This window comes from Eufriesea mexicana, unplaced genomic scaffold (assembly GCF_001483705.2).
Source record: "Eufriesea mexicana isolate 0111107269 unplaced genomic scaffold, ASM148370v2 scaffold863, whole genome shotgun sequence".
In the NCBI taxonomy this organism is placed as follows: domain Eukaryota; kingdom Metazoa; phylum Arthropoda; class Insecta; order Hymenoptera; family Apidae; genus Eufriesea; species Eufriesea mexicana.
Window position 1 is genome coordinate 34922 of NW_016909035.1, and position 14626 is coordinate 49547.

General features: G+C 49.4%; 1 protein-coding gene across 1 annotated transcript in view; it reads right to left on the reverse strand.

Annotated features, from left to right (window-relative positions):
- Window positions 1-679: 679 nt before the first annotated feature.
- LOC108547055 (protein apterous) overlaps window positions 680-14626 on the reverse strand; it is a 62226-nt gene continuing 48279 nt past the window's right edge. Inside the window, exons 4-6 of the mRNA XM_017899401.1 lie at window positions 11526-12055; window positions 2996-3171; window positions 680-1482 (exon numbers count right to left, since the gene is read on the reverse strand). Coding sequence (XP_017754890.1) covers window positions 1267-1482; window positions 2996-3171; window positions 11526-12055 — 922 coding nt within the window. The 3' untranslated portion in view covers window positions 680-1266. The remainder of the gene's footprint in view (window positions 1483-2995; window positions 3172-11525; window positions 12056-14626) is intronic.

Consider the following 14626-nt stretch of genomic DNA (forward strand, 5'->3'; position numbering starts at 1 on the left):
CTCTTTCCATTCGTCTTCCATTCCCATTCGTTTCTTGAGCAATAATTACAATCACCGTACTCGCCGATCAACCTCGCCGCGCCCGAATTTATTTATAAATAATATATATATTTATATATTTATACTCGTATTTACTCGACGTTAAAACCCAACGTTTCGCGCGACACGAAACACACACCACCGGAGCTCCCTCTTCGATCCGCAATTTCGATTACTCTCCACGTGCACGTGCTTCGACGCCAGCCACGAGTCAGCGATCCGTCGTCGACGTCGGTCGTCGAGACGCGCTGGATCGACGGTAATCGAACCGATGCCGAGTCACTCGATTCGACCCTTAGTCAGGCCTGGATTCGCCCGACGACGACGATAACGCGAGGCTATCGCGTACGTACCTGCGCAAAATCGTTTAAAGTACTCGTGTACACCGATACCAGGGTACCGGCGTTCCCGTACACTCCCCCTCGTCCCACCTACCCCCATGGAAACGTTGGATTTTCACACAGCACTGGTAAAGTTCGTAACCCTTAACTAGGCTTACCTCAAACGCTTATAACCAATAAATAGACATCGACAACTAATTACAAACGCTTCCAAAACGGACCAGGGTACCGACGTCGAGGCGTCGTACCCCTCGCGTACACGCGTCCCCGTGCACGCGTAATCGTTCGTGTCCCGTGATCGACGTTTCGACGATGATCCGTCGTGGATCGATCCGTCGTCGCCACGCGTCTCGCTTACAAATAAATACAACGCCCTCGCGTCCTTCGACTAATCGATCCTCAGCTATGGTGCAGCCGTCCTCGTCTCTTCCCCTCCGTGGTGATCCTATTCCTTACCCTTCCACTCGTTTCTCGCGATTGGAACCGCGCCGAATGACGCGGAGGCAGCCATCCGACGACGAGGAGCCAGTTGGCGCTCGCGTCGACGCGTGTCGATCGCGCGGAAAACGGTTCGCCGAGAACCGCGGCGACGGGAAAGCTTCCTGCTGCCGTCTCGAGTAAGCTTCCCGTTCGCTCTCGCGAACGCCAGGCGTCGCTTGCATCGACGTATAAATTATTCACAGCAGCGCGGCGTCGCGACGTCGAGGACAACGGAAACCGAGCGAAACAACAGTCCATCGTTACGCGCCGTGGCATCGAGCCCGCGTATCCTCGGCCACGCGAACGACGACGACGCCGACAGCGACGCCGACGACGACGACGCCGAAGACGACGAGCGTCTCGCGAATCGCTCGCTCGGCCTGTCCCGGAAACGGAATTTCGGGGATCACGCGCAGTCCAAGGACGCCAAGGAAGCGGGACTGTGCGGCCCGCCCAGCATGAATGGAGGGCTCATCGGCGGACCACCGCTTCCGGTGCTGTTGCCATAAAGCTCAAGGTCGCCAAGGGAACCGCCGTCCACGCTGCCGTCGCACTTGTCCGACTTCCCCTCCTGCTTCAGCACCATGCGCCGCCATTTTGCGCGGGCGTTCTGGAACCAGACCTGCGAACACACGGAGACCACACGGTTGAATATACACGTATCGCGTGCTTCCCGATGCTTCAGCTGCAAGGCTGATCGAACAGACAGAAAGAGAGAGAGAGAGTGGAGAAAGAGACGACTCGAGTGGCTGATCCGGCGAATGTTACTTCTCTCCGGTTTCGAGTGTAATTTCCTAGCCTTGTTGCTATTTGTTCGCGGATAGACTCGCCGCTCGAGTGCCTGCTCGAAGGCTAGTTAGAGAGCGTATCCGCCGATGGATTATACCTGGTATAATAACTGGCCTATACTCGATTCGGGAAATGCAAACCGCGCGTGAACGCGGGTCTACGTTTCTTGCAACCTCGAAACCGTCTTACTCCGCGAGTTAGCAAACCCTGCCCTCGGGGGACGTTGCCGGGCCCCCGCGTCATTGCACCTGACGGCCGAAAAGAATCGTGGAACAAAAGGAGGAGGAGGGACAGTCGAAGAACACGAGGATGGTCGACGAGGGCCAAAAAGCTCGCGCGCCTCCAATGTATCTTCATCGAGGGGTACAGCCTTCTCGGCTGCGGGGTGCAGAGGGAAGGAAAGGACAGAGGGCGAAAGGGTGGGCGAGATAGAGAGAGAGAGAGAGAGAGAAGGCGATTTAAATGCAACCACACGCGCAGAGGCGCGTCAGCGGGCCAGGCCCCGCTAGGATAGCTACATCGGTCCACACAATGCAACAATATATAATGCCACGACACACAGCCCGGAGGCTCTGCTGTCCCTCCGTGGCTCCCTCGCCACGCCACTCTACCCTCTGTTCCCGATAGATAAAAGACGGCCTCGATGCACGGATCCGGCGTCGCCATTTTCAAGATAGTCTCCTCCCCCGCGGACTGAAACCCAGCAGAGACTTCCAACCGACACAACGGTGGGCCTCCCCTTCGTGGTCGGGCCGTATACGAGTGTTTCTCCCTGTGGTGAGCTCGCTTGGCCGCGCTCGCGCGTTTCAATATACCTATTATGGTTACCGGCGTACGTGTGCGCGTGTTGGCGCGCGTGCGAAAGTGTCTGTGGGTTAGGTGCGCGCGTTCGTGTGTCCGTACATAGAACGAGCAGCAGAGAGACGAGAGGAGAGCGGCGACGAACGCAGCCGCGGCGAATGAGCGAGTATTCGTGCGTTTCGCGATCAATATCAAGCAAGATGGCGACCAAGAACCCTACGCCGCACCGAATACAATAGGCCGGCTCTCGCGCCTCCTCCCCTGGCCCACCCGACGACCCCCGGCCTTTTCTCTTTCTCTAGATCTTCTGCCGGCTGCTGCCGGCTGCTGCCGGCGCCATCGAGTCACCGCGCGCTCCTCTGTCTGCCTGCATCCACGCCGAGTGGCTGCTTCACGGCCGTGCACACAGCCGCACAAGGATTTCGAGGATCTCGTTCTTTCGCCGGAGAAACAAGGAGTCGCGCGCTCAAACGGGTTAACTTCATCGGCCGAGCACCGCGCGAGATGGATCGTTCCGAGGGAAACTTTCGCGGTTCGCTGCGTACGCGCCATCTCGCCGACCATGCGAGCGCTTCTCTGCCACCGTGTTTTCCAGGAAATCGCGACACGACCGATTCCGCGTACAGTTCCACCGCACCAAACATCCCCACCGTGCCCTGAGGAGACTCGTAAACCATCGGTGGCTTCCGAGAACAGCCACTGGCAGCCATAAACCATCCTCCTATAGGACGACGTGAACCCGAAGCAACGCGATTAATTCGTCGTAAAAAGCTGGCAGGGGCCTACCTAGCCGCGGAACAACCGGAAACGATTTCGCCGATAATCACACGGCTTCGGCCCCGAAAGACCAGAAGCCTGTCGGGTCTAATCGGCCAATGGCGACGATTTGGCCGCGGACCTGGCTCGCTCGGATCGCTGTGGAACCGCGATCGGATCGGCCGGTCTCTCGTGCTGCTGACTCTGCGAGGCGTGTGCTGCTGCACGGCCGCCCGTTTCACGAAATAGATTCCTGGCCCGTGTAATTTAACGGTAGTGGGTTAACGAGGGCAGCGCGGCGCTCGTTACGACAAAACTTGCCCGGCCGGGATTTTGAGTAGCGGCGGATTGACGGAGGGCCATAATTACGGGGAAAGGCCACAGAGGCTCGTCGACGGAAATATCACCGTGGCCCATGCGGTTCTTTTACCTCAACGCGCCGCCGGCAGCACGCACTAATTGGGAGAAGCGCGCGCGTACGTCTCCAGCGCGCGCGGTTCGGCCGCACGTGAATATTTTTATAGGAGGCCTGGCAAGCAGCGACGCCGACCGCCGCTCAAGGGGTGAGCCGGGGCTGGCACGACGGGAGGAAGAGAAAAAGAGAGGAAAAACGATCGAACCACCGGCTATCCATCTTCCAACCGCGATTTTTCTCTGCACCTTTTTTACCCGCCTCTGGAAACCTCCGCGACCCTCTCGAAACCGGGGCCTAGGGCTCCTTCCCGTCTCCCAGGCTCCGATGGATATCTGCGAGGGAGAACAACGCGTCTTTTCGTCGCCAGACTTTCTGCTCTGCCTCTCCTTCTCTTTCTCTCCTGATCTCTCTCTCTCTCTCTCTTCATTTCGCTTTTTCTTTTTCGCTGCGAGAAAATTGCTGTCTTCGCGTCGGAAACAACCCTTGTCCAAGAATCCTTGTTCTTTTAATTTTTCGATAATAATAAAAACGATAATAACACCGATTGTGTGGAATCGAATTAAAAATTGATAAATATTTTCTCTCTCTATCGAGAGTCTAATAAAATCGATAAATATCGGTTTTGCCTCTTTGATATTTTATTATTTATTATTTTTCAAAGGTCTAACTAGTAATTAGACTACTTCCACTGAAATGTTATTTACTGGCTTAAAATTTCGAACTAGATCCCATGCTAGATTTTCCAATAATGAATCGCGAAATTGTCGACGACGTCGAATTTTGTACTCGCCGTGACGAATGTCCGAGAGCGCGTGATTAATGAACTCGCAAACCTGGAACCGCGGCGAAGACTCTTTCCATTCGGAGAAAGGCAGAGAGGTTTCTTCCAAAGGGTAGACGATCCCGTGAAAACAATCGGTCTATTTATCTTGCAGACTGGAGACACGCAAAAATGAATCACCGTCTGTCCGAGATCGAAACGGAGGATCTCGAGGGAAAACGGTAGACGAGGATTTTCCCCGGGTCCTCTCATTTCGCGTACTAACAATCTCTTCTATCTTTAACCTACCGCCGCGTGTTCCACGTTTCGAGTGCCGCCGAAATAAACGTAACACGGTCGCATAAATTCCAAAGACACCGCGGCCGGATCGAACAACACGAGAGGGAGCGCAACGATACAATCTGTCCAAAACGACGTCCCCGAAAAGGTCCCGGGGACAGTTTTAGCTGGCCTATGAAGGGCGTCATGCGTCATTGACGGCGTGCACTAATTGGAGGAGGCCGGTGCACGCCCGACGCGAATACTTTTCCCGCGAACCGGCTCTCTAAATTTCCTTTTAATTGCTCATCGCCACGATTCCGCGCCTCCTAATACTTGCCCCAACGCGTGAACGTGGCGAATCGTTCTACGAGAAATTTTACCGATCTTCGCGATCGAAATTGATCTACGAGACGATACAGTACAGCGTCGAAAAATTTTTCCGTAACCTAGGGAATTCTCTGATCAACCTAGGGAATTCTAAACTCTAACCATTCTACGAACAGAGCACCTTCTTGTATCCTTCTTTGCGAAAAAATTGACAAATTTTTAGCTCGAATTCGAATTTTTAATTCGATTTCTTCAAAAAATATATTAATCACGAGAATGACAAGAAAATATAGTTCCATTTTGCGTGGATCCAAGAAGCTTCCCTCTATCGGTAATTTTACGAATTAGACCGGATTCTTAACCTCCTTAGGTTAAGGAAAATTGGATAATGGGGAAAATTTATAAAGACACGACATAGACATTATTAACAAATAGATTGGAATAAGAACGCAATGTCCTATGATCTACTTCTTCAGAAAAAATATTAATCACGAAAATCATAATGAAATATAGTTTCATTTCCCACGGATCCGAGAAGCATCCCTCTATCGGTAATTCTACGAACTAGGCCGGATTCTTAACCTTCTTAGGTTAACGAAACTTGAAAAGTGAGGAAAATTTATAGACACGTGACAGAGGCAATATTAACAAATAGATCACAATAAAAACGCAATGTCCTATGATCTACTTCTTGAGAAAAAATATTAATCACGAAAATCATAATGAAATATAGTTTCATTTCACGTGGATCCGAGAAGCATCCTCCTATCGGTAATTCTACGAACTAGACCGGATTCTTAACCTTCTTAGGTTAACGAAACTTGAAAAGTGAGGAAGATTTGTAGACACGTTACAGAGGCAATATTAACAAATAGATCACAATAAAAACGCAATGTCCTATGATCTACTTCTTCAGAAAAAATATTAATCACGAAAATTATAATGAAATATAGTTTCATTTCACGTGGATCCGAGAAGCATCCTCCTATCGGTAATTCTACGAACTAGACCGGATTCTTAACCTTCTTAGGTTAACGAAAATTGGAAAATGAGGAAAATTTATAGAGACGCAATAGAAGCAATGTTAACAAATAGATCGGAATAAGAACGCAATCTTCTATGACCAATTCCTTCAGAAAAAATATTAATCACGAGAATCACAATAAAATATAGTTTCATTTCACGTGGATCCGAGAAGCACCCCTCTATCGGTAATTCTGCGAACTAGACTATAAGAATAAGAAGTTTAACGAAAATTGGAAAATGGGGAAAATTTATAAAGGCGCGACACAGGAAACGTTAACAAATAGGTCGAAATAAGAATTCGATATCCCATGATGGATCAACTGTCGAGAAAGGTGATCGGAGAAGAAACCGATGATATAACTCGATCGCGAGAGCGTGGAACCTCGAGTGGCGACTCCGTCGATGAACCCCTGCGCGATTAATTTTCCCAGGGCAAAAAGCGAGCAGCATCGTCCTCGCCGCGATAACGGATCCGGCGAATCGTGGAACATCGCAAAACCGTTCGCGATCCCTCGCGATTCGATCGGTACGGAACAGAAGGCTATAAAGACTATAGGCTGATTTGAAGTCGCCCGTATCGGCTCTATCAGCCCAGGGGATCTTTTCCGGCGGCGGTGGACCGAACCTCTCGCGCCCAAGGGTTGCACCGGCTGGATTTATGTCTCGCCGAGGACGTCCGTCTCGCCGATACCACGCCATCCGTCAATATCGCCGCCACTCTCTTACGATCCTTTATCATTTCACGAGTAATTGTTCTCTCTTCGAGTAAAGGTCAGAGAGGAGGGAAAGGATTAAGGCGAAAGTTCAACGAGGAAAGTTTTCATTTATTTTAACCAATACTGTGACTAGGGACTGTAGTAATCTAGAGACTTCGTGAAATATTTGACCATTAAGCGTCTTTCGTTTGTTACTCGCTCGTCTAGATTTATTAATAGATTGGACGATAAATATGTGAAAATTGGCGAATAGTTGACGGATATTCGACGAAAGGGAAGAATGTTTAATTTCTCAAAAAATAGTTACATTTTAGATTAAATATCGAAGGATGTCTTTGGACATCGTAGCATCGTGAAACGTAGGAAAGAAGTTGCACGATGTCGAATACCAGTAACGAGGTAACCGCGATAGAAAAGGAAAAGCGAGGGATTGGAAGACACTTTGATAGCGGAGATCACGCGCCAGGGTAGGGAATAAAGTTATCGCGGCAACAATTGCGGGCTCTAGAGGCAATACGAAGACCGTCGGAAGCGGCAATGCGGCTGGTCGCGACTCTAGCGCTGTTTGATGTGTATCACAGCTCATTAGCTCCTCGAGTGCAAACAAGAAGGGTGATAGCGTATGCGAAAGACCAGTGGATACACGGCCAATTACAACTCTATGCAGCAAATAGTTTGCAGGCACGATACCTCATTCCGGTATATCTATCCTGTCCACGAGACTTGGCCGTCCCGAGGAGAATAAAGCGACGCTCGACAGTCGTCCGGCCAGATGCCGGATCGATAAGATCGAGATCGATCCTCTATCGCGTGGAAATCTGCGAAACCGTTGACTCGTCGAGGATGAACGACCACCTCGTTTTTTCTCCCTTTTTTCACCTTCCCTCGTTCATCCGCTACTGTTCCCTATCTGAACTGGATTCTGCGAACTTGCCGCTGAGTTGATGAACTCCTAGATCTCACGGAGATCTTGTGAGAATTCCTAATTACTATGCCGGCGATTATTCGGGACCGTGAGAGAGTCTATATGGGCGTCGAGCTATCGGTATTCCCGCTTCCGTTTTTACCTTATTAATAACCAGCTCGGGTAAACGAATCCAAGCAGCTAACGAACGAAGCGTCGAAGGCCCTGACACCGGTGTGTACGCGTATACCTGATCAGTCGCGAGTTCTCATAGCGGCCGAGCATGGAGGATCGAGGAGAAAAGGAAAAGCTGGAAGAAGCAGGCCCGGCGACCTTGCCGGCCAAAAGACCCAATCGACGAAGGACCCCCTATCAAATTATTTTATTTCCAACGATAAATTCTCGCGCCTACTTCGACCGGCCTACTCCGCCAGCCTAACCCGGCAAACAGAACAAATAATTCGCAGTGATCCCGTGTCAAGGCATCATCGTTCGCGGACACGGCCGGGACCAGGCTGCGGAGATCTTTTTCGCTGAAAACGGTCGAAAAGAAAAGGAAGAGAGGAGAGATAAGGGACGAAAAGGGGAAGAAAAGGAGAAAACTGGTCCCGAGTTAGAGAACGGCACACGGCCGGTGGTTCTTCGTCCAGGCGACTCGTCTCGAGTGCCTGCTCGTCCGTCGTTGTTCCCACGGTCGGTCAACAATCGAAATTAAGTTCTCGAAGGCGGAGAAGGAAGCTGCCGCGGCGCGCTGCCCACGCGCGACACGTACACGCTTTGTTGGGATTGGATTCGTGAATTTATGTCGCGGCGACAAATTTTATCAGGGTTCGGTGGCAAACACCAAGCGCCCACGCGCGCCCGTAAATCACCGGACGAGCGCACACCTCGGATCCGTCGTGTTACGTGCGCGTACGCGGCGATCTCTGACCGCGTGGCTCCGGCTCGTACTACGTGCATCGGACCAGGCAACCTGGCGCTCGTGTAAGAATTTTCGTCTGCACGCGATCGCGATCGTCGCCGCGACACCGACAATGAAAATCCACCGCGCTGATCTAGGTACCTTGGGACTGTTCTTAGAAGCTGGATCAGGGGAGCGGTTAGGCGAGCAGGGGTGCACACTTCCACGGCCACTCGCGACGGGATCGAACGTGTTACGTGGACAGCTTGTCCTGCTATATAATTAGAGGGACGTCGCTGCTGTTCCGAGCCAGAGGTATCTTTCAGGTAGTTGCTTCTTTGGAATGGGGAAATTGGACTTGTTCCTGGCTTTGGCAGACGTTTGCTTTGTCACCGATCAGGAGCGAGCTTTCCAACCGTTTTCTCTTTCGTTTTGTGACTTATACTCGTGCATCTATAGATCCGAATTAGGAATCGATAGGAATATTTTGATCGTTTCGATGGTAGGGGTGAATTGGATCAAGGTGCGGTCAACGAGCACGCGTTTCTCGTCAAAGGACAATGTCAACTATTTGCGATTTTTTGATTAAAATTGGTGTCGTTATTGGGGGATGAATTTATAGGATTTATTTAGGACGCTACAGATAAATGGAAAATCATCAAAATAAATATCGCGATATCAGGAAATGAGGAAATTGGACTTGTTCCTGGCTTTGGCAGACGTTTGCTTTGTCACCGATCAGGATCGAGCTTTCCAACCGTTTTCTCTTTCGTTTTTTGACTTATACTCGTGGATCTATAGATCCGAATTAGGAATCGATAGGAATATTTTGATCGTTTCGATGGTAGGGGTGAATTGGATCAAGGTGCGGTCAACGAGCACGCGTTTCTCGTCAAAGGACAATGTCAACTATTTGCGATTTTTTGATTAAAATTGGTGTCGTTATTGGGGGATGAATTTATAGGATTTATTTAGGACGCTACAGATAAATGGAAAATCATCAAAATAAATATCGCGATATCAGGAAATGAGGAAATTGGACTTGTTCCTGGCTTTGGCAGACGTTTGCTTTGTCACCGATCAGGAGCGAGCTTTCCAACCGTTTTCTCTTTCGTTTTGTGACTTATACTCGTGGATCTATAGATCCGAATTAGGAATCGATAGGAATATTTTGATCGTTTCGATGGTAGGGGTGAATTGGATCAAGGTGCGGTCAACGAGCACGCGTTTCTCGTCAAAGGACAATGTCAACTATTTGCGATTTTTTGATTAAAATTGGTGTCGTTATTGGGGGATGAATTTATAGGATTTATTTAGGACGCTACAGATAAATGGAAAATCATCAAAATAAATATCGCGATATCAGGAAATGAGGAAATTGGACTTGTTCCTGGCTTTGGCAGACGTTTGCTTTGTCACCGATCAGGAGCGAGCTTTCCAACCGTTTTCTCTTTCGTTTTGTGACTTATACTCGTGGATCTATAGATCCGAATTAGGAATCGATAGTAATAGTTTGATCGTTTCGATGGTAGGGGTGAATTGGATCAAGGTGCGGTCAACGAGCACGCGTTTCTCGTCAAAGGACAATGTCAACTATTTGCGATTTTTTGATTAAAATTGGTGTCGTTATTGGGGGATAAATTTATAGGGTTTATTCAGGACGCTAAAGATGAATAGAAAATCATGGAATAAATAAGTATCGCGATATCTTCGGAATGGGGAAATTGGACTTGTTCCTCGCTTTGGCAGACGTTTGCTTTGTCATCGATGGGGAGCGAGCTTTCCAACGATTTTCTCTTTCGTTTCACGACTATATTCGTGGATCTATAGATCCGAATTAGGAATCATATTAATCTTATCGATAGTATAGGTGAATTGGATCAAGGTGCGGTCAACGAGCACGCGTTTCTCGTCAAAGTGCAATGTCAACTATTCGCGATCTTTTGATTAAAATTGATGTCTTTATCGAGGGATAAATTTACAGGATTTGTTTAGGACGCCAGAGATGAATGAAAAATCATCGAGTAAGTAAATATCGCGATATCAAAAAATGGCTGGAGTTTAATTATCCAATTTGTACAGGGAACTGTGTTTCAAAATGAGCAACGGTAAAAGGAGTTTTCTGGGTTGCCTGCGTCGGTGTTAAAATTAATAGGCACGAGTTTCATGGTGCAAAGGTAATGACTCATTGATGAGTTACGAGGTTTTAATACGACTTAATTGAACCACGATAGGAGCGTTCCTTTCGTGCTGTTAATTTATCGAGATGGGAAGTTCAACAACACTCTGCGCCTTTTTTTCCAAGCCCGCCAACGGAATTTACTACGTTTTCTTGTTAAGCAAACATTCGACCACTTCACGGTCCAAAAAATCCTACAGCAATTTGGCTGAGTTACGCGTCTGGTGCTTTCTAATTGCGAGCCATGATTATTGCGTGATATATTCTAGGAACAAAGCGCGTGCGAACGCGCTGCCGCTGCAATTTGCCTCTGTTCTATCGGAACGTTTCGCCTTCATCTGCGATCGGATCTCTGCAACGCACACACGTCACTGCCAGAACGTTAATCCGCCCGTGAAGAATTTCTCTAAAATAACTTTTGAATTCCTCGAAGGACAATGTGCAAGCTTTTTATAAATCTGGCACGTGGTGCAACCGAGAAAGCGATGAATCACGCCTCGGCTGTAGGATGCTATCGGCCAACAGTACTCGATACAACTCGAAATAATATGCAACGCGAGAATAACGCGAAACAAAGGTGCAAATATTCCTCCAAATGTCCCCAGATGCTCTTAGTTACACTCGGTAGGAGAGACGACACGGTTCGTTACTAAACGCACGAGCAGAATCGAGTGACCAGAGAATACTCGTCATCCTCCATCGATCCCTTTCAGCCCGGACATTTAACATTTTCCCTCGTTAAAATTCTCACACCGAATAGAAGATTTTCTACCAAGTATCTCTACTCGGGTTCTGTTCGGATCGCTCACCTATGTTGGCGGTCATAGCCTCGAGATCCTTGGGCTTCCTCTTCCTTGGCCTTCCCTTCTGTCTGGGCGGCGGCACGACGGCGGCGCCATTGAAGTACGGTACCTTGGGTGGTGAGCCCGCGTCAGGCGCGGATGGCGTCGACGGCTGAAGCGGTACCGGGCTCACGTGGCTGTGGGGATGCTGCGGGTGCATCGAGTGGTGCGGGTGCGGCGGATGGGAGGGATGATGATGATGATGGTGAAGGAATTCCGGCGAGGGGAACGGCTGGCCGGGATAGTGCGGACCGGGCGGGTAAACCGGAACCGGAGGACTCTGGGACGGATGCAGCTCCGCGCCCATCTCGTAGTGCAACCGACAGAGCACCGCGCCATCCCTCATCCCGAAGTGATCGCCCTTGGTCAGCGGGACCGCGCAGGCTGCGCACGAGAAGCAGCGGACGTGGAACACCAGGTCTCTGGCCCGCATCACCAGCTCCGAGGCGAGGATTGCCGCGTGACACCGGGCGCATCTCTTCATGCTGCCAAACATTCTGCGAAGCAAATCTTTCGTTATTTCCTTTCCCTTGCTGTAACAAAGCAGTTCGTTTAACAGTGCTCCTATGTAAATCGTAAATTATAGGAACGAATATTCCGATAAAGACGGAACAAAAATTTTCGCTGTCAAAGAGATACAGGTTGCGTTGCGTCCTAGCCTAATCTCTGTCATACGCGTTCCTCGATCAGGATAGGTGACGTGAGGATTTCTGAGGGCTGCTACGAATCGTACAACGTAGACACAAGTGGTGAATGGGGAACGCGGAAGAGTTGGCAATTGTAACTCCTATTGAGTGGAAGGAACAGCAGCCCCACCCCTCTGGAGGCTGCAATTTGCAAGAGGCTCGAAATGCCGGGGTGGCTAAACGTTCTAGCGCTCGCAGGCGGCTCGTGGTCGCAGGGGCATATCTTTCGAGCTGGACCGGCCAATTAACGAGGCAAGAAATCGAGCGACGTCCGTACAACGTCCGCCGACACCGGGATACACACGAGCGGATCGAAGGAACGAACGGACGGACCGGCGGCCATAACAAAAATAACCAAGAAATTATCGTAACTGCGGGATGCAGGCGGCGCCCATTTTTCCATTCACTTTAAACGATACAAACACATCCGCATGGAGAATGTTTCCCATCGTCCGAGATATCCGCCGTGTCCCCCAGATAGGGTTCCGTTAAATCGAGGAAAAAAGAAGGCAACCGGCCGCAGATAAACAGCCACCGCCAGAGAAGTGTCCGTGGCACGAACGTGGATCGAAGTGGAACAGAGACAAGCCGAGACACGTAGAAACTCGGTGATATCGCCAAGGTAGGGAAGGGACACGTATGGTAAACCGCGGAGGAGCAAAAGGGCGGAAAGGGAAGGAATATACCGATGCAACGGGCACCGTGACATCGCTACTGCATTAGCGGCACCCTGCAGTCTCCATTACCGAAGCCGGTCGACTATCTACCCGACATCCACCACGGCTACCTACCTAACCACCTATCTCACTCTCCACCTCCTCCCAAATATATTACGTTCCCTCGCAGCCGTACTAAAGAACCTAGATAGAGACGTGGCCGATCTTATAACCCTGATGCCGCGTCGGATCCAGTCCTGATGCTCAACCCGCCTATACGTATAGAAATACATGGCAGACCTATTCGTACAGCTAGAGACGTATGCGTGCCGATTCCTCATCCCGATGCCTCGCTGATTACGCTTCCGCGTAGTACTGAAATTCCGAGACGAAGATCTGGACGAGGAACAACGAAGAATTCGTTCACGATGATCTTCGACTCCAAATGGACGAACTACGTATAGAGAAATCCGTCTACGAAGGATTTAGGCATCGCTCCTAGATTTCTAAGTAGGTCTTTCGAGATGCATGGAAAGACGAGTCGCTAGCGCGAGATTGAAGAGGAAGCCGTTCGAAGGGGAAACGGTTTTGTCGATAGGTTGCCTTAAATCACGTCGATACGCGTAGCGAGACAATGATTTTTCAGAGATCGGCCGATATCGACGGAGTGAATGGGGAAATGCGGGAAAACAAAAGGAGGATGTGGCCACGCGAAATCGTGCACGCACCGCGGAGCAACGATCTCAGCAATTGGAAAACGAGAAAATGGAGGATAACGATCAGATACCGCGTAACGGAAAAGCAAGCAGAAGCCCGGGTAACGAGTTTCGTTGTTCCTCGATGAAACAACGACCCGGTCTATTCGATATTCTGGAGTCTCGTAAAGGGAACACGACGCGTATCCTGTCCTGCTCGATATCGCGATGAACGGGAAAAAAGTAACAAAAACGCGTCTTTTGTCTAATATCTCTACAACCACGACTTAAACTCGAATTTTAGCTCGAATCAACGCTCGATCTATCTCTCCAACTGAGCCCATTCGACTGGTACGTCAAATTTCTTCGTAGATTCCGGCAAAACACTGTCAATATCGAATGACAGCGCACTTTGTGTCAAATTAATCCTCTTCCTCGATTTCACGTCCAACTGAACACAGGATTTTCGAAGCTAGTTAGGAAAATATCAGGCGCCCAAGTATCCTGTCTTTTTCGATATAGCGATAAAGGGGAAAAATGTAACAAAAACGAGTTTTTTGTCTAGTATCTCTACAACCACGACTTAAACTCGAATTTTAGCTCGAATCAAAGCTCGATCTATCTCTCCAACTGAGCCCATTCGACTGGTACGTCAAATTTCTTCGTAGATTACGGCAAAACACTGTCAATATCGAACGACAGCGCACTTTGTGTCAAATTAATCCTCTTCCTCGATTTCACGTCCAACTGAACACAGGATTTTCGAAGCTAGTTAGGAAAATATCAGGCGCCCAAGTATCCTGTCTTGTTCGGTATAGCGATAAAGGGGAAAAATGTAACAAAAACGAGTCCTTTGTCTAGTATCTCTACAACCACGATTTAAACTCGAATTTTAGCTCGAATCAAAGCTCGATCTATCTCCTCGACTGAGCCCATTCGATGGTACGTCAAATTTTTTCGTAGCCCTCTGCAAAACACTGTCAACATCGAATTACATGGCACTTTGTGCCAAATTAATCCTCTTCCCCGAT